Genomic DNA, 23264 nt, shown 5'->3' on the forward strand with positions numbered 1-23264 from the left:
GTGTCTGTTTCTTGAACTCTGTGATGCATTTATTTTGGCTTCAATTTCTGAGGCTGGTAACTCTAATGAGCTTTTCCTTTGTAGCAGAGGTAACTCTGGGTCTTCCTTTGCTGTGGCGGTCCTCATGAGAGCCAGTTTCATCATAGCGCTGGATTGTTTTTGCAACTGCACTTGAAGAAACTTTAAAAGATCCTGGCATTTTCCATATTGACTGACCTTCATGAGATCAAAGTAATGATGGACTGTTGTTTCTCTTTGCTTATTTGAGCTGTTCTTGACATAATATGGACTTGGTTTTTACCAAATAGGGCTATCTTCTGTATACCACCCCTACCTTGTCACAGCCCAACTGATTGGCTCAAACACATTAAGAAGGAAATAAATTCCACAAATTAACTTTTAACCAGGCACACCTGTTAATTGAAATGCATTCCAGGTGACTACTACATGAAGCTGGTTGGGTGAATGCTAAGAGTATGCAAAGCTGTCACCAGGGCAAAGGGTGGCTACTTTGAAGAATCTCAAATATAAAATATATTTTAATTTGTTTAACACTTTTTTGGTTACTACATGATTCCATATGTTTTATTTCATAGATTTGATGTCTTCACTATTATTCTAAAATACAATTCTTTAAAATCTTTAGTGTTGAGTCATCTGCATACATAGACCCACTGGCTTTACTCGAAGCCAGTGGCATGTCGTTAGTTAAGATTTTAAAAAGTAATAGCCCTAAACAGCTGCCCTGGGGAAATCCTGATTCTACCTGGATTATGTTGAAGAGGCTTCCATTAAAGAACACCCTATGTGTTGTGTTATACAGGTATTTCTATATACACAATATAGCATGGGGTGTAAAGTCATAACACATAAGTCTTTCCAGCTGTAGACTATGATCGATAATGTCAAAAGCTACACTGAAGTCTAACAAAACAGCCCCCACAATCTTTTTATTATCCATTTCTCTCAGCCAATCATCAGTCATTTGTGTCAGTGCTGTGTTTGTTGAATGTACTTCCCTATAAAATAGCTGTAAAATAGTGTTGTATCTGGGCAAACACAATCGGTGTGTGTAGAGTAAGTATAAATGTATGTGCATGTTGCGTGAGTGAGCAGATGTGTGTGTGTGTGTAAGGCCCTGTGAGTGTGCATAGAGACAAAAATAAAAAGGTAATTGAGGATACAAGGTTAACTCAGATAGTCCGTGTAGCTATTTTGTTAGCTATTTATCAGTCTTGTTTATTTTGGGGTAGATGCTGTTCAAGAGACTGTTGGTGCCAGACTTGCAAAGCTACCGGTTGCCGTGCGGAAGCAGAGAAGAATAGTCTATGGCTTGGTTGGCTGGCTGAAGTCTTTAACGATTTTACGGGTCCCCTGGCACCGCCTGATATAGAGGCCCTGGATGGCTGGGAGCTTGGCCTCTGTGATGTACTGGACTGTCTGCACCACACTCTGTAGCGCTATGTGATCGAGGGCGGTGCTATTGCCATACCAGGCAGTGATGCAGCCAGTCAAAATGATCTCAATGGTACAGCTGTATATGTTTTTAAGGATTTGACAGCCCATGACAAAGAAAATCAACCTCTTGAGGGGGAAGAGGCGCTGTCGCACCTGTTTTGAACCATTTTAAGTCTTAGTGATTTGGACACCGAGGAACTTGAAGCTCTCGACCTGCTCCGCTGCGGCCCTGTCGATGTGGATGGAGGCGTGCTCACTTCCTCCTCCATAGTCCACGATCTTCCCCCTCCATAGTCCACGATCCTTGGTCTTACTGACGTTGTAGGAGAGGTTGTTCTGGCACCACACTGCTAGGTCACTGACCTCCTCCCTGAAGGCTGACTCATCATTGCCAGTGATCAGACCTACCACCGTCGTGTCGTCAGCAAACTTGATGATGATGATGATGATGGTGGAGTCGTTCGTGGCTATGCAGTCATGGGTGAACAGGGAGTACAGGGTTGAGGGTCAGCAAGGCAGAGGTGATGTTGCTTACCCTCCCCACCTTGGGTCGGCCCGTCAGGAAGTTCTGGATCCAGTTGCAGAGGACGGTGTTCAGACCCAGAGTCCTAAGCGTCGTAGCAAGCTTTGAGGGGACAATGGTGTTGAACCCTGAGCTGTAGTCAATGAACAGCATTCTCATATAGGTATTCCTTTTATCTAGGTGTGTGAGGGCAGTGTGTCAAGCAGTTGAGATTGCGTCATCTATGAATCTGTTGGGGCGGTTTGCAAACTGGAGTGGGTCTAGGGTGTATGGGATGATGGAGTTGATGTGTGCCATAATCAGCCTCGCAAAGCATAGTCATTGTGGTATGAAGCCTTAGAGTTCTTGGGGACAGCAATGATGATGGTCATCTTAAAACATGTGGGGATTACAGACTGATGAAAATTACTGTGAGTATGCCTGCCAGCTGTTCTGCGCATGCTCTGAGAACGCACCTTGGAATACCGTCGGGCTACACTGCCTTGCGGGTGTTGTCCTGATTAAAGACCCTTTCATGTCGGCCTCAGAGAGTGAGGTAACCTAAACCTCTAGGTCGGTGTTGTTGTCAAAGCGCGCATAAAAAGCATTGAGTTTGTCTGGTAGACTGGTCACTCTTCATGGACACACAGCTGGGTACAGGTGAGTCTGATCTCTCCTGATGGATTTTGCTTTAATACACCATATAATAGAAATATATTTTATCACTGATGGTATCGTAGTATCTGTCAACAGACTGCGGGATGCAACGACTACAAGGAACTTTGGGTCCCGCCTTAAATGACATGCAGCTAAAGCCTTCATAAACACTACATAAATGTGTTACAAATCATCTATATCCGTATGTCATGCTTTATAAAGGGTTCATAAATATGACATTACTGTGTGATATCACCACCAATGTCAAATGTGACAAACCTGTGCTTTATAAAATGCTATGCTGCAGTTTGACAAACACAATAAAGTGCAGTAAGTTTTCTTGGTTTAGTTTATCCAGGTTTTGGATTTCCTAAATGTTTTCTGGTTTACCCCAGTTTTTTCCCACAGTTTAATTATTATGAATTATTATTATTTGATTTGTCTGTGTTCATAACAATGCTTAAACCACACCAGTAGATTACTATTTAGGTATGGGAAAAATCTAAGATACTTAGGTGTTTGAGTGTAGTTGCCCTTTAATTCAGTGTGCGTGACCTGCACTGTTGTTTTGTTAGCAGGTTTTCTGTAGAGTAGTAAGCGCACATGTGATGTGATTCGGCTGCCAATGGAATGGGTGAAGGCCAGCAAACAATCCGTACTATTCAGAGCCCCATGAAATGACAAAATATATACATTCTACAGACGCTACTGAGTGTTCCCTACAATACTTTTACTGCTGCACCCAGAATAGTTCTTGCTCTAAGCCAATATGCATTCCATATACAGTGATTTGCATTGGGGGCATTTATTGGACCCAGGAACATGTTTTAAATGCAAATGTCATTTAAATATGAACAAATATGAATCATTGTTAATGTTTGGACAATTTTTTTCATATCATGAATGGTTATTGACACCTCTACTATTATATGGGGGACTTTTATTTGACTTGACTTTTTTTGTGTTACGGACGAGACGCTGATAATGTAATGAGTTCGCAAATCAAATGCCCACTGTGCTGCCTGTCATGGCCGTCGTTGGAAGGAGACCAAGGTGCAGCGTGGTGAGCATACATTTTCCTTTTTATTTAAAATGTCTCCAACAAAACAACAAACGCAAGAAACAACCGTGAAGCCACAAACAAAGTTAACTACCCACACTGAAGGTGGGAAAAGGGGCTACCTAAGTATGATTCCTAATCAGAGACAACGATAGATAGCTGTCCCTGATTAAGAACGGCCAAAACATAGAAATAAAGAAACTTAGAAAACAAAATATAGAATGCCCACCCCACATCACACTCTGACCTAACCAAATAGAGAAATAAAACATCTCTCTAAGGTCAGGGCGTGACACTGCCACTTGACAGCAAAAACAAGTAAGCTAACCTTTATTTATTGAAATTTAAATTAGTTTGTAGTAGTTAAGTGTTGAGTTAGATTACATACTATAGCTACCTCAATCGTTATTTCAAATAATTTCAGTGACTTCAAAGCAACTGCTAGCTAGCTGAATTTTACTGTAGCTAGTTAAAGTTAGTCGGCTCAGCTAAATACAAATCCCCCTAGATACAGCCATGTATCATAGTCACGTCAATAGATTTGTAAATTAAAGAGCAATATAATATGAATTGAATGGAGTTTCCCATCTTTCCATTTAGAGTTTCTGGAGCAGCACAGAAATGCGCTTATCCAGATGGTGTGACAAAGGCATTTCCTAACAGACATGCTAACTTTCAATGTTGCTACTTTTAAGGTTGGAATCAACATGAGGTACTTTCAGCAGGAAGAGAGGCAGGAATCATTTGTCCAGCAGCTCAGGGACAAGCTACACTATGTACAATATTATACCTGTGTAATATTCAATATAATTGCATTAGTGGACTTTTTTAAACCTAATGTATTTGTATTGTTTTAAAAATGGACAAATAAAAGGAAATATGTGGTTTAAACATGTCTTTAATGTCTATTTGTGTTAGTTGTTGGTGATAATTCCCTAAGTGTTAATACATTTGTGTTTACATCATTAAGCCTTTATGTATGTGTTATGAATGATCAAAGGTGTCTGACTTTATAGTAAGTACAGTGTCATATGATACAATGCATTTATGTATGGGATATAAAATACCAAAGGGGTCTGACTTTAAATGAAGTACAGCGTCATGCGATATATAGTCTTTATGGATGTGTTATGAATGACCGAAGGTGTCTCACTTTAATTAAGCCAAGTATTACAGGACAAGTGTCAACAAATAGGATATTAACGTTCTGCTGATTTCTGAAGGTTCTCTCACAATCCACAGGTTACTGTAGCGTGTGAGAGATATTTAAATAGGTTGATTGAACTGCAAAGCTTGCGTTTGTGCATGTCAGGACTAGGGTTGCACATTTTGGGGAATATTCAGAGGTGGAAACTTTCTGTGGGAATTAACGTGAATATATGGGAATGAACTGGAATATATGGGAATTAACGTTAATATATGCACATGAATATTAATACCATTTAAATGTAGATGTTTTTTTTACATTGGATATATTTACCATATCATATGGAGACAAAAACATTAACCTTTCTACTTATCATATGTAGACATAATTGCAAATGATTAAATCATTCCAATAGAAATAAAAAAAACTATTTAGTTACGAATTGAACTTAAATTAAATGAGTTGACTCTTCATAGGGGATGATTTCACTGAACATCAAAAGAAAGGGAATATTGAATGATCCCCAATGATCCATCGCATCTCCCCAAAATATTTTCAACATATTTTCAACAAAATGACAGTCTAGAAACTAAAGCTTTGGTTGTCTTCCTCTCAGGCCTCCATGTCTTCTCCATGGACCTCCTCAATGTCCACCTCTTGAACATCAGACTCTGAGGCCTCATCTTGACTGTCACTTTCCAACCTTGTTGAGGGTGGCTCGTTTTCAGGCTCAAAAACCCTGGATGACCACCAACCCCAAATTTGCCAGGATGGCCACCAACCGTTGTATTGGTCAGCCGGTTGCGTGCTTTGGTGTGTGTGTTCCAAAACAAGGAGCAGTTTCCACCTCAGAGCGCTGATGTTGGTGGTATTTGGAGGATGATGGAGGCAACAGGGGAAAGAGCCTCAGATCCATTAAGTCCCTTCCACCAGGTGGCTGATGAGATGTGTTGGCACAACTGCCATATTGCATCTCCATCCCAAAGCCCTTGCTTGGAAGTGTACTTTGCCAGACTGCCAAGAACCTTGCCCTCATCCAGGCCAAGGTGGCGAGACACGGTATCGATGACACCATAGGCCTTGTTGATCTCTGCACCAGACAGGATGCTCTTGCCAGCATACTTGGTGTCCAACATGTACGCTGCAGCGTATATGGGCTTCAGGCAGAAGTCTTCATGCTTTTTGATGTATTTCATATCTGCAGTTTCCTCTGCTTGGAGCAACAGTGAAGTGGGCAGGGTAGTACGGATTTATTATATTACATCTGCAAGCAGTCTGAACATCAGTCAGGATGGCATTGTCTCCCTCAATCTGTGCAATGGCTACTGCTATAGGTTTCAAACTGCTTACCACTCTCTCACAAAATACATAATCCAGGAGGATCTCTTTGATGGGGCTGTCCATATCGGCAGACTATGATATGGCCGTTTCTTGGAGAGACACCTTCCCCTCCAGGAGACTGTTAAACATGATGACAACTCCACCTCAACGGGTGTTGCTGGGCAGCTTCAATGTGGTGCTCTTATTCTTCTCACTTTGCTTGGTGAGGTAGATTGCTGCTATAACTTGATGGCCCTTCACATACCTAACCAATTCCTTGGCTCTCTTCTAGAGTGTATCCGTTGTTTTCAGTGCCATGATGTCCTTGAGGAGCAGATTCAATGCATAAGCAGGACAGCCAATGGGTGTGATGTGAGGGTAGGACTCCTCCACTTTAGACCAAGCAGCCTTCATGTTTGCAGCATTGTCTGTCACCAATGCAAATACCTTCTGTGGTTCAAGGTCATTGATGCAATGTAGAGACTGGTGTGTCTGTTTTCCCTTGTGTCTGTGCTCTTGTAGAATACTGGTTGAGTGGTGGAAATTATGTTGTAAATTATTCCTTGCCCACGAACATTCGACCACCCATCAGAGATAATTGCAATACAGTCTGCTTTCTCTATGATTTGCTTGACCTTCCCATGAACTCTGTTGAACTCTGCATCCAGCAAATGAGTAGATAAATCATGTCTGCTTGGAGGGGTGCATGCTGGGCGAAGAACATTCAGAAATCTCTTCCAATACACATTGCCTATGAGCATCAGAAGTGAACCAGTTGCATACACTGCTCGAGCAAGACATTCATCTGACTACGTTCCTCAATTGAGTCAAAAAAGCCTTCTAATTCAAGGAGGACCATGAGCTGCTGCTATCGATAAGGTGTCTGATTCATCATTTTCACATTGAATAGAAGTAGAGGGACTTTTCTCAGAGGTTGCTTATTGTGAGCGCTGAGGGAACTTTATGCACTTGGCCAGATGATTTTGCCTCTTTGTGACAAAGCATGTTTGGGGCGGCAGGGTAGCCTAGTGGTTAGAGTGTTGGACTAGTAACCGGAAGGTTGCAAGTTCAAATCCCTGAGCTAACAAGGTACAAATCTGTCGTTCTGCCTCTTAACAGGCAGTTTCACTGCCTGTTCCTAGGCTGTGAAAATAAGAATTTGTTCTTAACTGACTTGCCTAGTTAAATAAAGGTAAAAAATGTATCCTATCTCTCCCATATCACATTCCAGTCCTGCACACAAGCAAACCTTCATTAAGTAACCACTTTCAAGATACAGCTCTTAGTTTCAATAAAGGGGTTTTGAAGTCGAGTCAAAGCTAAAGAAGCAAATATACCAACACATTCCAACAACATATTGAGAATCTTAAACCACTTAAAGCACCAAAGACTTCAACCGCCAGCCTGACAGTATGGTAGAAACTAACTAACACTTCATAATGACTTTAGCTTGAATTACTTTAACATTTATAAAGTAGTTACATATAGTGTCTCCTACAGACTATTAATACATATTTAATTATTTGTAAAGCATTATTAAATAATACAATTATGAAGCATCTATAATTGCTTATTCTTTTTTAGGTTATTAGTTATGATTTGTTACCTATGTTCTCCTGTTGCAAGTGGAAACATGATAGGGTACTGTAGGCCTACCAGTGCAGCGGTGTGTATACTCCTGCCACCTGTTGGAGTTCAGACAGAGTTTACCCCTCCATAGCAGTCGTTTTTCAGAATCAACAGCTAGTCGATATGGAAGGATTATTATTTACAATCTCAACCTCAGTTGGGACAGAATGATATACATTCCATTGGACAGCTCACTTTCCGAGTGCTGATAGAGGGACAATAAATACAATTCATAAATTGAGGTGTCTGTCTCGGTTTCCACCCGCTGCTTATTTGGTCCCATAATACTATACTCTGGGGAGGTGGCTGATGAAATGGAGCAGTATACATTTCCATGGATATTGACAGCTCTTTGAGATATTGAGAGGACTGTCTGGGAGCACTTCTCAAATCAGATCATGAGATTTGGTTGGGTTGAAGTGACTTCCTTAAGGGAATGGAAACACTTTAGGAAGTAAAGATAAGAAAAGAGATGTATTCAGTCCACGTGCAATTTACATAGAAACAACAGTATTTTGGGGATTTTGATCTTGAACGTTTATTTGGGTTGTCTCTAGTTACCACAGCCACAAAGTCCAAATTGTTTGGAAAACAAAAATGTGCTTTTTGGGTTAGGCATAAGGTTAACCGTGAGGTTAGGTTTAAATTGTAGAAATAGGCGGAGTTTAGCCATAATCATAATTCAATGGCTATAGTTCGAGCTGCTTTCGAAAGTTAAAGTCTAGTCTAACTAATCCCCCCATGTCTAGGTCTGTTGTCACTAAGGCCGTCAGACCATCTCCCTGACTCATGACGCACCTTTACGTCCTAAAACAAATCCTTGGCCGCAAATTGGCGTGGGACAACGTGGGACAACAACTCCCGCAAAATACCATGATGTATTAATCTCATAATTCCACTGTCCCGCAGCCCAGGCAGGAAATTCATAAACATTATCTCCCTCGGGGGAAAAAAGTGACTACACGTTATTTTTCCATGCTACTGTTTGGTTTGCAGCAGTTGGGGGTTGTATAAACCTACCTGTCTGCCTCTTAAGACCTGTGCAAGAATGTATCATTTTACAAATGCGATCTCTCCCGTGCCAGTGGAGTAGCTATCCCAAGAACGAACGCGAAACTAATAATTTAGCATGGAAACCGTCAACACTCAGAACCTATGGTCAAAACAAGCATTTGGATTGGTTGATATGCGTTCTAAATCATACTAAAACACCTGTTTCGTACGGGTAAGCCTCTGACACAAAAATGGGAATCTTATTTTCTGTTCCATCTGAGACATCCCTGCTCATCCACACTTCTACCAGCCAATTCATTAACTTGATCTCAACTGTAAAAGGCATCTAGATATTATTTCCGCTTGCTTCTAGCCTAACATTTGCTTTGCAACAACGGGGGTTTGTACAAATGTTGCTGACTTCTCGACATTTGCAACATTGTTTCAATATTGAAAATCGATCTTCAATGTCCTATTGAGAATTAATTCGTCAGGAGAAGGACATCTATTCTCAGCCAGTCGAAATCATGAATCAGCATATGGTTATACAAATTTCAATAGAAAAACAGGTCAAACGAAATGAAATGCAGTTACTTTGCTGTTATTCTAGCTGCACAGTTTGTCGTGCCTGTGTTAGCCGTAGTTGGCTAGTGATAAGAGCGTTGGCAGCGCTGGGTCAAGTCCCAAGATATAGAACATAAAGACTTCACGACTGGGTTGCGTCTCTGGCAACCTAACCAGAATGAACGGCCAGCCGGCTAGCTGTGTCGGGACTAGACCCATATTTTCGTTGAGGGATGTATAGCTTATGAATACATTTATCAAAATAACATTTAATATTTATTTGGTAACCCGTTGTAGAAAAGCAAGTGTACACAAGAGGACGTGCTAAACATATTTTTTTAGCACGGCGCGGTGCTGCGGTCATAGCTTATTTCCCTATAATGCATGGTAGAATTGCACGGTAGAATTCAATGGCTATAGTTCGAGCTGCTTTCGAAGGGAAAAGTCTAGTCTAACTAATCCCCCCATGTCTAGGTCTGTTGTCACTAAGGCCATCAGACCATCTCCCTGACTCCTTGGCCGCAAATTGGCGTTGGCCAGAGGGAAATATGGGCAGTCCCATGATAACCTAAATATCTATGAGGGTTGCTTTTTAAGAGAGCTAAGCAAATAACATGCAAAACAGTCGTAAAAAAAATAAGTAGTAACAATAATAGATCATATGAATAGAAATAACAACAGCACAATATTATAAATGCATGCTCATGTTTAGAAAGTCCTAGCAAGGCTATAAGTGTTGGTCAGCCCAGCCTGCTCAGTTTATTGGATTCAATTGTTAGAACCATTTTTTTTAAATGAAGAGAAAACAACCTATATATATATATCACAATACCAGTTCTATATGTCCATTACATGTGAAACATATTTCATGTAGTCAGTGGCGATTTTTAGCATGTAAATCTTGGTGGGGCCAAAATAATATATATGTGTGTTGCATGCCAGCAAAGCCACTACACAACACTATACATTAATTGCACTATAAAGATGTCGCAACAGCAGTCACAAAACCTTACCGCTGTTACACCTGGCTATCAGCAGAGCCTTGTCTGGCAGCGAAACAGTTAATTCAGCCTCATTTATTGCCATTTAAAAAAACATAGCTGATATGGCTGACTTGCTTAAACACATGTGGTTTCTACTGACAATTGAGATGTACAAACTATGGCATAAGGGGACGACAAGGGCATAAGAGGTCATCCATAATTTCATAATAAGATATTAATGAGTGAGCTAGGACGGACGTAGTCAATTTAACTATTTGTTCAGCACTTCTGAAATCTACAGCGACAGAATTCCGAACATGGGCTGTTCTTACAGTGTTCTCCCTGTACACCAAGTCAGATCCGTAGGATAAATAAAGGGGGCATATAAGCAGACATTGAAAGCTCTTACAATATTAGATGATTACATTTCTCAAAAACATGTTATAAGCTAAAGTTACATGTGGACTACCGATATTTGGCGAAATTAAGATGTGAAAATAGACCAAATTATTAGGGTAAGGCACATGGGCTACTAAGATCTTACTGCACAACAAGCACTTACTATAACTTTCTTAGCTACAGTATACATATCTCCTTGACATATTACATAATTCTTGCAGCAGCATATAAGACATTTGTTGGACCAAAAAAATGTGCTCATTTGAACAGGAAGGTGGCGCGGCGGTCCTTTTGTGGGCAAATTCCGTAATCAAGAAAGAGAAAGAGGCCGGATATATAATACTGTGTTGGATGACCATTCAAAACGTATTTTCCCAGTCGAAGCTCATTTATTCTTGCAGTTAGCCACTGTCACCGATTCCTTCCAAACCATTCATTGTTGAATTTGTAATTTCCAACTTGTGTAATCTTAATGGTCGATGAGCACCGATATAATTTCTCTTCATTATTTCTCTTCATATGACAAGGATTAAAAAGGATTTGCCAGTAGATTGTCGACTTGATTCATGATGATTACTGCTATCTAAGATTTTGAAAATAAGATGTTGACATGATCAGTACAATCAAAGCTACTGTACATATAACATGATTTTTATCTGTGGCCAATGACCTAAAGCCTTCGTGGAAGGGCACTACTAATGTAACTCTATGGCAGGACCCAAAGGGCTTGCATTTTTTATGTCTACCCTTACAAAAGACTTACACTTGGCGGTGACGTAGTGTCCCCATGAGTGACACAACACTGAGCCAAACACGGCGCAATGCTCCTATTTTATGCTGGCTTGCCCAAACACCACAGAAAGAACTGAGCTAGGCTGAAACACCTGCATTTTGGAGCTGCCTTACTCAAGAAAACAAAAAAGAGACCATGTTTGTATGCGACTTTATTTACTCATTGATATACACTGCTCAAAAAAATAAAGGGAACACTAAAATAACACATCCTAGATCTGAATGAATGAAATATTCTTATTAAATACTCACACAAAAATGATCAATGGAAATCAAATTTATCAACCCATGGAGGTCTGGATTTGGAGTCACACTCAACATTAAAGTGGAAAACCACACTACAAGCTGATCCAACTTTGATGTAATGTCCTTAAAACAAGTCAAAATGAGGCTCAGTAGGGTGTGTGGCCTCCATGTGCCTGTATGACCTCCCTACAACGCCTGGGCATGCTCCTGATGAGGTGGCGGATGGTCTCCTGAAGGATCTCCTCCCAGACCCGGACTAAAGCATCCACCAACTCCTGGACAGTCTGTGGTGCAACGTGGCGTTGGTGGATAAGGCGAGACATGATGTCCCAGATGTGCTCAATTGGATTCAGGTCTGGGGAACGGGCGGGCCAGTCCATAGCATCAATGCCTTCCTCTTGCAGGAACTGCTGACATACTCCAGCCACATGAGGTCTAGCATTGTCTTGCATTAGGAGGAACCCAGGGCCAACCGCACCAGCATATGGTCTCACAAGGGGTCTGAGGATCTCATCTCGGTACCTAATGGCAGTCAGGCTACCTCTGGCGGGCACATGGAGGGCTGTGCGGCCCCCCCAAATAAATGCCACCACACACCATGACTGACCCACCGCCAAACCGGTCATGCTGGAGGATGTTGCAGGCAGCAGAACGTTCTCCATGGCGTCTCCAGACTCTGTCACGTCTGTCACATGTGCTCAGTGTGAACCTGCTTTCATCTGTGAAGAGCACAGGGTGCCAGTGGCGAATTTGCCAATCTTGGTGTTCTCTGGCAAATGCCAAACATCCTGCACGGTGTTGGGCTGTAAGCACAACCCACACCCGTGGACGTCGGGCCCTCATACCACCCTCATGGAGTCTGTTTCTGACCGTTTGAGCAGACACATGCACATTTGTGGCCTGCTGGAGGTAATTTTGCAGGGCTCTGGCAGTGCTCCTCCTGCTCCTCCTTGCACAAAGGCGGAGGTAGCGGTCCTGCTGCTGGGTTGTTGCCCTCCTACGGCCTCCTCCACGTCTCCTGATGTACTGGCCTGTCTCCTGGTAGCGCCTCCATGCTCTGACACTACGCTGACAGACACAACAAACCTTCTTGCCACAGCTTGCATTGATGTTCCATCCTGGGTGAGCTGCACTACTTGAGCCACTTGTGTGGGTTGTAGACTCCGTCTCATGCTACCACTAGAGTGAAAGCACCGCCAGCATTCAAAGTGACCAAAACTTCAGCCAGGAAGCATAGGAACTGAGAAGTAGTCTGTGGTCATCACCTGCAGAACCACTCCTTTATTGGGGGTGTCTTGCTAACTGCCTATAATTTCCACCTGTTGTCTATTCCATTTGCACAACAGCATGTGAAATTTATTGTCAATCAGTGTTGCTTCCTTCGGACCATATTGACTAATTTGTTCATTCAGTTGCTCATCCATCCATCAACTTCAATATCAAATTAATTAATTGTTGGAGTGTTTAGGTCAATCACCCCCTCAGATATGTGTTGACTGGTGCAGAATCTATTATCGTTACTATAACGAAGGTTAAAACCATGGAGAGAGAAGAGAGGTGTATTTTGGTTTATTAAGCCCTGCAGATGACCAAGTGGTGACAGACGACATGAGTCAACCACTGAACGCCTTCACCCAGAAAAATAGAAAGATGCTGTGTGACACCTCCAGTGTTGGCTCACACACCATCAGCCGTGACATTGATGAATCATGATTGTACAGAACATAGTACCCAACAGGTCACATACTGAATTCTCATCATAGCCATATGTGTCCCTATGCCCAGTTTGAGTCCTTATCTACAGTTTTGTGTGGCTTTAGTTAGTGAAGTGGATGGACCCACTGTTACCAAGGAATTTGAACTGTTCAAATTCCTTGACTGTTACGATGTTTGACGTCTAGAGGTTTGGGCCTCTGTGGTTAGTTTAGGCACATGCTAGTTAAAGTAATCCCACTTGGGTTGTGTATGTGATGGGCAAAGGAATATAAAACATATGTTTCTTGTCAAGGTTGTTGCTAAATCTCAGTGCAACAAATATGCAGTGCAGCACAAAATAACTCATCCTTGCCCATATTAAATAAAGCTTTGTTGGTGAAAACAAGAAGATTTTGTCATTATTTATCTACAACTTCCTGCCATTGTAATTGTTTTATTCAGAGAATAATGTTTTGTATATTGATGCCACGTGAGTATTTTTGCTGAGGTACAATGTTGATCATTCAATGGAGCCTAGGGCCATTTGTGACAGTGTATTTATATACAAATATACAATGACACAAATGGGACTACAACAGAGCTAAGTCAAGGATGCATTTGGTTGTTGTGAGCTTCATTAACCCTTGAGCTGAGGACATCATTGATTAGCTGTAGTCTTTCATTGAAAAAAAAAAACTTCCCATTCATTACAACATAGTAAACACACACACCTGGCACCCCCATGGGCATGTACATGGATGAACTCAAGAGCTACTGAATGACATGTTCTAGGGAAACACAGGAATGCTTACATTGTCAATCAAGCACATTCCGAAGTACCGACGTAACGGTGAACAATCTAATAGAATCAAAATGTTCATGGATTAAGAATGTAGTGTCATACAAACATACCTGCAGGCACATGCACACACACAGCTTCCTATAGAGGCAAAACACAGAACATTAAAACAGCATGGGTTGGAAGAGGTAGACCAATGATGTGTATAAACCCTGGATGACTGACATGGGGCGCTGTATTGAAGCCAAAGACATTTTGGAAGGGGTAAAAACGTTAGTTTCTGACACGTTTATTTTATTACAGACACTTTAATGCATAATTTTAAATTATATTATGTGAGCTAAACATACAAATGTCAAAATATATAAAAACATTTTCCTTAAAGTATTTCTTTTAGAGTGCTGCTTTCCCCACTACAACAAAAATACTTAAATACATGTCATTTTGTCCTTGAAACATTTAAATGAAATACTGTTGAATTCCATTCATTCCTATGGAGGACTGCTCCTACTAGGGATAGCCAATATGGCCGACCGATGGCTTCAAAGCCTCTCAATGGCCAATACATAGCGTCAGCAATCCAGGGTTTATATAGACCATTGGGTTAGACCCTTAGTTACATATATCCATGCCCAAGGCAGTACAACATTAAATATATTACCCTTTTCTTAGAGGGTCTCATTCAGTAATTGGTTTGACATGGCTGTGGGGTAGATCTACCTAAACAAATGGCCAAGCTCACTTCAAGCTCAGATATTTCATTGCAGACATTTCCTCAATACTCTCCAACCAAATCACCATTGAGATGAGAGGAGTGCAAATTGCCATCCTGAATGTATTGCTTTAATCAGCATGTATCAAAATGCAGATTGGATCTTGCATGTTTTCTCTTGTTGGTTTTTGAAAGTGACTGTGAAAATGCATTTAAAAGATGAATAGAAGTAGGTTAATATGTGTGGTATGTTTTTGTGCAGTACAAATTGCATGAAGATATCAATAACTAATGGTGATAGAGACTGTACCAGTCCTTGTACCAATATTAGCATTTTCGGGCATCATGTCCAAATCATCCAAAAGTATCTACATTTTTTTGTGAATCTCAACAGTCACTTTTAGATGATTTGAACATGATGTGTGAAAAATGCTAATAACCGTATCAAGACATGAATGGGTTTCGTGCCACAAATGCTAAAACATTAGCATTAGGAAACAGTGCCAGGGAAATAAAACCAAAGAATGGATTGCTGTCATACCTTAGATTGCTTACAGGGTAAGGAAATCTATGTGTAATTTGGGTGAACTATCCGTTTAATATCAGAGTATATTCTCAGAAATTCGACATAGTAGGCTATCTTACACTGTATGCACTCTTCAGAAAAAATATACTGATATAATGGTGCATACATTATGTACAATACATACATAGAAATAAGATAAAACACATACACTGATGATGAAACAAAGATTGCTGAGTCACCGTCTCTGTTAGACACAACTAAGCAGTCTGAATCACTTCTCTGGTTTCTACGATCCATTGTTCAACAGACTGAAGAATAAGCAATTTATATCAGGTTACAAGCTCCACAGTGTGTAGCTCGTCAGTCAACAAGCTGTGAGGCACAGTCAAACACACTTCTGTGGAAGGTTTTATGTAAGTGTTCTACAAACCATGAGATACATTCAATCAGATTTCAAGAGAAAACAGTATTTTCTTTCCACAAGCTGTGAGGGATAGTCCAACACCCTTTCAGAAAATACTATTGTTCCTTATGACAGGTCTACAGCAAAGTCTGACACCGCTTGAGAAGAAAGCATTTTCTTATGACAAGATCTTTAGCCCTTTCAGAAAAGACAGCCTTTCCTTCCAACAAAGTATTTGGCACAGTCCAATACAATTCTTGATGTGGAGAAGACCATCTTCCCATCCAGCAAGCTGTGAGACACAGTCCAACAAAGCCAGCACACACTTCTTCTTCCCTCATACGACATAGTTTCCTCTCTGACCATGGCGAGGGTCCCTCAGAGAGCGTCCGGGCTGCAGACTAGACCCCACCGAGTTCCTTAGCTGCTTGAGGAGCATCCAGAGCAGTAGCAGCATGAGCAGAAGCAGCAGGAGCAACAGCCCCAGGTACACGCTCAGGTTCCATCCCCAGCCCAGGGCTATGGGCAGCGAGGTGGACGCCACCAAGAACCTCCTCGGTGAGGGCATGGGTCAGCTCTGGAGTCCCCCCTGAACACGTTCAGGATCCTTTAACGTTTAGAGTGGTGCCGAGGCGTGGTCATGGTTGTCATTTTAGAATGTTAGATCATTGCGGCTGGTTGCTTTGGGAATTTTCTTTCCCTCCATGGTTTTATTTTTCCTTAGATATTCCTTTTGAGTTATCTTATATCTTTATCTAGAGGAGAAGTGGTCCATAGTGTAGACGTGTGCACCCGTAAAAATAGACTGGGTAAATGGGTGGTAAGCATTCTGTTGCTGGGCTCTGTACTCAGCGCTCGCCGTACAGAGCCAGAACAATGTATCACCGGTGCATACACACACGCAGGCACACACACAGAGCAAGAAGCCCCCCTCACTGCCATTGGCTACCTGTTCACTTGCAGGCAAAGAATGAAATCACAGGCCAGCTTGGAACAGAAAACATGTTTAATCGTCATGTGGTCATTGAAGTGGCAGTTCGACTGAAACATTGTGTAATTAAATTGTCATAAGACATTTGACATGATCAGTCTGCTCGTTTTATATCAGCTTCAGAATGGAAACAATTGTGTTGCCTTTGAAGAACTGCCATTCCTTTCTTTAGGGGAGTTCTGATGGTTAAATCTTGTATGAAATCGTCAAATAGCATTTTCTGAAACAATCACATCTCCCTTAAATGGATCTGTTACGCAGCTTTCATCAATTTAAATGGGAGCCCAGGCTTTGAATGGTGGCTTTAAAATAGAGCCAGATGCCAACCATAATTCATAATACATGTATGGCACAGGTGTCTAGATCTGTTTTTCAAACGCCAGGACATGAATTGAATTCAAGCATTCATATACACCTCTTGCATGATGCCTGTATCATTGAAACACCCCCCAAAAAAAAAAATTTCAATTTTAAAATGGCATCCACAATCTGCCTGTCTTTGTTTAAATGTGCATTCAGCTGCATCTCATGGCTTTAATAGATGACTGAGTCATGATTTTCAACCAGAGCTTGGTGGCTGAGGACTTTCAGTTAAGTTACAATATTTGAGTTGATTATTTTGTGGTCTCCTAGCAGATGACATGCTACAAACAGCATCATTTGTAATTTAAGTAAAATAACTCAAACGGGATAGTGGCGAGGAAGTCTTTGCTTCCAGTTACCACTACAAGACCAACCACGGAGCTGTGCACCTAACCTCACTGAAGGCCCTACACCCAAACAAGGGCACTGTTTCCACCTCTTGGCCTCCCTACCACAGATTCAGCCCAGTCAAAACTGTTCGCTGCTCTGGCCCCCAATGGTGGAACAAACTCCTCCCAGTCAATCACCATTTGAAAACTGTTGCAAAATAATTTTGCAACAGAATCAGCCACAGGAGTTAGTTTTTGAACCTGTCTAAATAGGCCATTGCACTTCCATTCTATCACCATGACATGTAACTAAAAGCATTCCTCTCCAAGTTGAGGGAATCAATGTGGCAAACCAATGGGTACACAAACTATTCACAACAGTAACTTATTCATAATACAGAACAAATTACATCTACAGATGGTAAGACATTTTGAAAATGTAACTTTAAAAAGGACAAAACGACTAGTTGGAAACACCATGTTACTTTAACCAGACTATTTGCGCTATAACAAAATCAGTATTGTTACTCAAATATCTCTGCAAGGAGCTGAACATTTTTTGGGGGGTGAAAATGTATTCACTAAGGCAGCGTTTCCCCAACTCAGTCCTTGTTTTTGGTTTAACACTACATAGCTAATTCATATAAATGAACTCAAGCTTTGATTATTTGAATCAGCGGTGTAGTGCCTTGGGGTTCAAAGGACTGCGTTTGGGAAATACTGCACTAAGGCAAGGGAGCAGTAGTGTTCTTTTGCCCCCAAGAGGCCACAACAAAACATGCAATACTGACATTTCACTGATGCCACCCACAAATTGTGATTTGAAACTTTCACTTCAAATTAGAAAGCCATTTTACATGGTGCTACTACCCTGAACCACTTCCAGAATAGTATGAAGTACAATACATTTTAAACAGGAAGGATTAATAACCAAGGGTCTGTGGGAATGGAATTTATTTACAAGAGACATTATACAGAGCGAAATGATTCATTAATTGTTAACCAATGAATGTCAAGACATACATTGACATGAGACAAGTGATTTAAGATAAAGCAAAAAAGAGGCAGACAAACTTTCGCAGTATGTAGAGTCAAATTAGCTAGATTTAATTTAAGCTTCCAAATTATACTAGAAAATCATTACCCAGAATTAACGTGTTATAAAAATAACAAATCAACCACACCCAGACAAACCATATAAAATAAAGTTGTCATAGAAAACCAAACCATGGTTAGTTAGATTTGTCAGGAAAAATTCAAAAGTATCTATTAGTTGCAGAGGGGAAAATAAGCTGCAGGTTTATTACAAAGATGCAGAAAGTGAGACTAATCTTTACAGTGTTTAAGCAGTTAAAAACCACTGCAAACATTTGTCTAGTAAGAAAAGAAACAATGACATTGCTTGATTAACATTAAATCCCAGGGCTGCATAAAATAACCATCCTACAGCAATGTACATAAAAATGCACATTTTTTTTTTTAAATCTAAAAATGTTGTCCACGTCCAAGACTGCGGCCATGAGTTCAGTTATTGAAATTCTGGCATTATGAGACGCGTATTAAAAAATAAATATGCACAAAAAAATCATTCCAAAGACAGTTTCATGGGGGGCTCGATGAGAGACACCTCTTGGTACCTAGAGAGAGAGAAACACTATGGTAGAAACAACCAACATGCTTTCATTCAGACCCACCATTATGTTCAAGCTAATAGAAATCTAGAAAATTACCATATGAACAAGTAGTATCCATAGTAGGAAAAATAGCCGTGCGTAAGCTTACTGGCTATTTTAGATTAGTCACAACTGGATGCCTAGCAATGGTTTACATTAGCGAAATATGCCAACACGAAAAGAAATCCATCTATACGGTGTACTTACTTGGCACACTTGTACTTCTCCCTCACCGACTGCTGTGCATGAGTAGCAGCATTGCGGTACATTTGGTGCAGATCCTCTATGCATGGCATCAGGTCTTCTAAAGAGTTGCCAGTCACCTCTGCCAGAGACTTGGACTGAAATGAACCAAACCGTCAGAAATGCACGTCATTTCATTCTAATTTAGGGATAAGATTTCAGTTGACAAAAGATCTGAATTTAGGAAAAAATTTGGATAAATAAAACTGCAATTGAACACAGGCAGTCAACCTGTCTTTTCAGGGTATGACAATCTCATGCTACGGTTGTTTAAAGAAAATTTTAAGCTTAAACTACAGTGTGGAAAATAAAGCTCAAATGCAATCAAGAGACTGAATGTCAGGGAGGAGCCTGGGAATTGAAAAGCATGGCAACATTGAGGGAAGAGTCTGTATTACCATGTGGTCAGTAAGCAAACCTGTCAACAGGGGAATAGACTACTTTTCAAATATAAATCTTACAAAAGCATACTTAATACAGCACTAACTTCAGCAAGGTGGAAATAATAGTTTGTGCCAAGTTTAGGTGCAGAATTAAATGTTACACGGCCACTTGACCGTCAGTGACTACTAATTGGTTGATGCAACAAGAACATTAGCAGCTGTAAATCTTGGTTATACAAAGTTCACTCAGTTGTGATAAAGTGAATTAACATAAATGTTATGGCCCATCAATATGAAAGTTTAGGCAGCAAGTGAGACTAAAAAAAGCCTCTATTACTGAAGCCTTCCATATTTACATGAGGTTCAAAGGGCCAACCTGACCTACTGCAGAGGCAAAGACCTGTTTAAGATTCTACATTTATGCTTTATTTTGAGTGGGGCATCACGGCCGAAACGGAGGGCAATGAAACTCCTACCCTGCTAGAACACTTATGCCCAGCAATGCAAACTTACCCATGAGCTTCCTGTTATAGTGTGGTTTGCCAAAACAAAGGCGGCAGCAGCAGTCTGAGAGGGGAGGTACTTCAGGAACGGGTCCGAGTCGACTAGACTGAGCTCCCCTAGGAACTAAGAAAACAAAGAACATTTAAGACAAAAAAAAAATCAAATATCTATAGAACAATTTCAACCTTGACAACCTCTATGGATTGTTTTGTTCACTGTTGAAGTGATATCCCAAGAATAAATGGATTGTAGTACACACTAAAGGGTAAAAAAAAAAGTTAGGCAAAATAGTGTGTAGACAACTGCAAACACCAGGGAGTAGGGCACTTAAGGAGTTGGTCTGATAAGGACTGATGAGATCAGCCCCCCCCGTTTGAGAGTAAATCAAGTATTAAATGAAGTGAAACAGATTAGAGTAGGACTTTAAATTACAAGCTGTGAACACCACTACAATGTGTAGTCTACTCACCCTTGACAAGCTCTCCACCTTGTTGCTGACAGGCTGGGTGAGAAAGTATTGGGTGAGAAACTGGTTGACGGTGGGAGAGGCCAAATCAAAGGAGAGCACTTTAAGCACCAGATGCTCCATTCGCAACACTTGCTTTTTTGTGTAGGTGTCGTCCGTGATATAAACGAACTCTGCCACCTCTGGGGGGTAGATCTCTTCAAACTTCCTGCATTTGAATGAAAACCAGTGAGTGATTAAAGCACACATTGCTTAGCTTGACACAATCAAGTAAAGGAGTACCATGTCTCAAGGGTTGAATTTCATTTGAAGGGACAGTTCCAACCAAGTTAAATTAGTCAGATGTTGGTGCCAATCTTTCCTATTAATTTGGGAGAGAGGCCTAATAGTGGGTTCTACAAAACATATAGAAAAAAACTTGGTTTACACAGCACACAAAAGGTGAACAACCCCTTTATAAGGATGCTGTGGGGTTGACAACACTTACGAGGCCAACAGCATGGCGGCGGTTCCGACCAACTGCAGCTTCCCCCGCAGGACTGACATGGAAGACAGGAAACGGTCAATGTAGTTCACAGCAAGGTATAGAGTCTCGTTCTGGAGCTTGTACTCCTCACCAACCTCCACCAGCCAGTCAACAAGGATAGCCCGCATGCTGTAGGTTATGTCTGGCTGCTTTTTCATGTAGCCTGCTTTTGGTCTGGACTTAACCTAGGGACAAGAGCACAAAAGGACAACTCTGTAGTCATGGTTCAGTGATTTGTGTGAACTGAACAATGAATGGGTTTGCTCACCTCCATTTCCCTGAGATGCGCATGTATTTCTGAAGCATACTCTGTTGCCGCATTCATGTGAACTGGCTTCTCTTCCCCTTCAATAACTGACATATCCATGGGACAATCTATATAGAGAATTGGAAAATGTTGTGACTTTCTAATCCATAGACACATTAAACATCAACATACACATTAAACATCAACATGAGCACCTCCATGTTATAAAGGGTAATGTGACATTTTCAATAATTTGGCAAGGTGTACAAATACTCACCACCAAAACTAAGATCCATGTTAGACACACATGTGGCAGGTATGTGAAGAGAAGCCAGAGGCTGCCTGAGACAGGTAACTGTGGGGTTCAGTTTCAGGGGGTACATCTCTATGGAAGGGTTGGCTTTGAAGAACACCATTTTCCCGGAGAAAGCCGAATCTGGCTCGTCCAGGTGAATCTGAAAAGCTGGCGGCTTGGTACCCAGCTTCTCTGCATAACTTCTAGGTACTTCACTTTCATTTTTGCAGGACAGCAACTGAAATGAAAGGTTAAATATTTCAGTGCCCATGGTTTCAACATTGAGTCAGTTCCACCTAGCCATGGCATGCTAATTAATAAATAATTTGATGAAACGGGAAGAAAGGAATGAGAAAGCAAGTTGGCCATCCCAATGTTTAACAAGACGTTGACCGCATAAAATGGCGGACTACTTAGGAGGGTACCTAGCTAGTTAGCGGACAGTAACAATAAACTTTGAATACCGTAAGGTGAATATAAAATAAATAATCAGATGTAAATTAAACACTACTCTTGGCCGTGAAAATATGACCTAAAATTATGAATATTGTCCTAAGGTGATCATTTTTGGTAGGTAACAACGTAGCTCAATCTACATGCCAATTATGATAGCTAGGCAACAAGTGTTTGTATAGTGTTCGCTGGCTTGTGGCTAGCTAGAAATTACTAACCTGTGTTGTGTTTTGAGGATTGCTGCATTGATTGTTTTGCAAACCTCCCAGAACTGTTCTCTGTTGGGCTCTGGGGACAATGTTCTCCTGGTTGTCTGCCCGGTTTTTGATAGGACCCCTCAGTCTGGACAGCATATTTTCTTGGTTTTGGTATTCTGGCAGCTGAACGTCAGCCGCGCTTCCCTGTCCTTGGTTTGATCCTGACATGTTATTCTCAGTTTCTGGCTCAAACAAGTCACTGCAGAAACGTCCACTTTGCTACAAAGAAAATAAAAACTTGGTAAAGAAATACTGCAATGAATATAAAAACGAACTTACAAATTGTACAAGATAGCACAAAGAGGCTACCTGTGTTAGCAAGCTAGCTACAGTAGCATAAGATATCGCACAGACAAGTCTGGGGTGTTGAGATGGCAACAACGTAATTCTGAGCTGCAAATTTAAAACCCTACTTAACGTTGAGACAAAATCATCTTCTGCATGAAAACAGACATTAGCTCGCCATGCTGTTTGACTAAATCCAATAAATGTAGCTAACCACCGCGCAACATTTACCTAGATACAGTCCCTTGTCCTCTGAAAATATATATTAATGCAGGAAAGTTGCTTGTTCTTAGTTCAAGTAGCCCGCGACTATTGAAACGGCCAATCACAACCGAAGGCGAAAATTACGTCACGAATCTACGGC

General features: G+C 41.0%; 1 protein-coding gene across 3 annotated transcripts; it reads right to left on the reverse strand.

Annotated features, from left to right (window-relative positions):
* Positions 1 to 18505: 18505 nt before the first annotated feature.
* On the reverse strand, positions 18506 to 23225 carry LOC115130831 (cyclin-A2-like). Of its 3 annotated transcripts, none has more exons than XM_029662335.2 (9): positions 23132 to 23225; positions 22577 to 22834; positions 21888 to 22143; positions 21632 to 21738; positions 21325 to 21548; positions 20841 to 21045; positions 20381 to 20494; positions 19449 to 19582; positions 18506 to 19205 (listed from the first exon to the last, which is right to left on the reverse strand). In XM_029662335.2, the coding sequence occupies exons 2-9, from the start codon at positions 22781 to 22783 to the stop codon at positions 19154 to 19156; spliced, it is 1299 nt and encodes a 432-aa protein (XP_029518195.1). In that variant the 5' UTR covers positions 22784 to 22834; positions 23132 to 23225; the 3' UTR covers positions 18506 to 19153. The 3 variants fall into 3 exon arrangements, with proteins under 3 accessions (XP_029518195.1, XP_029518196.1, XP_064875858.1); XM_029662336.2 differs by having other exon boundaries at positions 22925 to 23167; XM_065019786.1 differs by lacking the exon at positions 23132 to 23225 and having other exon boundaries at positions 22577 to 22918.
* Positions 23226 to 23264: the final 39 nt, after the last annotated feature.

This window comes from Oncorhynchus nerka, linkage group LG6, assembly GCF_034236695.1.
Source record: "Oncorhynchus nerka isolate Pitt River linkage group LG6, Oner_Uvic_2.0, whole genome shotgun sequence".
Taxonomy (NCBI): Eukaryota; Metazoa; Chordata; class Actinopteri; order Salmoniformes; family Salmonidae; genus Oncorhynchus; species Oncorhynchus nerka.

Excerpts from the sequence above, each read along its gene's own strand:
- LOC115130831 (XM_029662335.2), bottom strand. The coding sequence starts at position 22,783 with ATGTCAGGATCAAACCAAGGACAGGGAAGCGCGGCTGACGTTCAGCTG. Across the intron at positions 19,583-20,380 it reads CTATAACAGGAAGCTCATGG|TCCAAGTCTCTGGCAGAGGT; the intron begins GTAAGTTTGCAT and ends GGTTCATTTCAG. Across the intron at positions 19,206-19,448 it reads GAGAAGTACAAGTGTGCCAA|GTACCAAGAGGTGTCTCTCA; the intron begins GTAAGTACACCG and ends CTCTCTCTCTAG.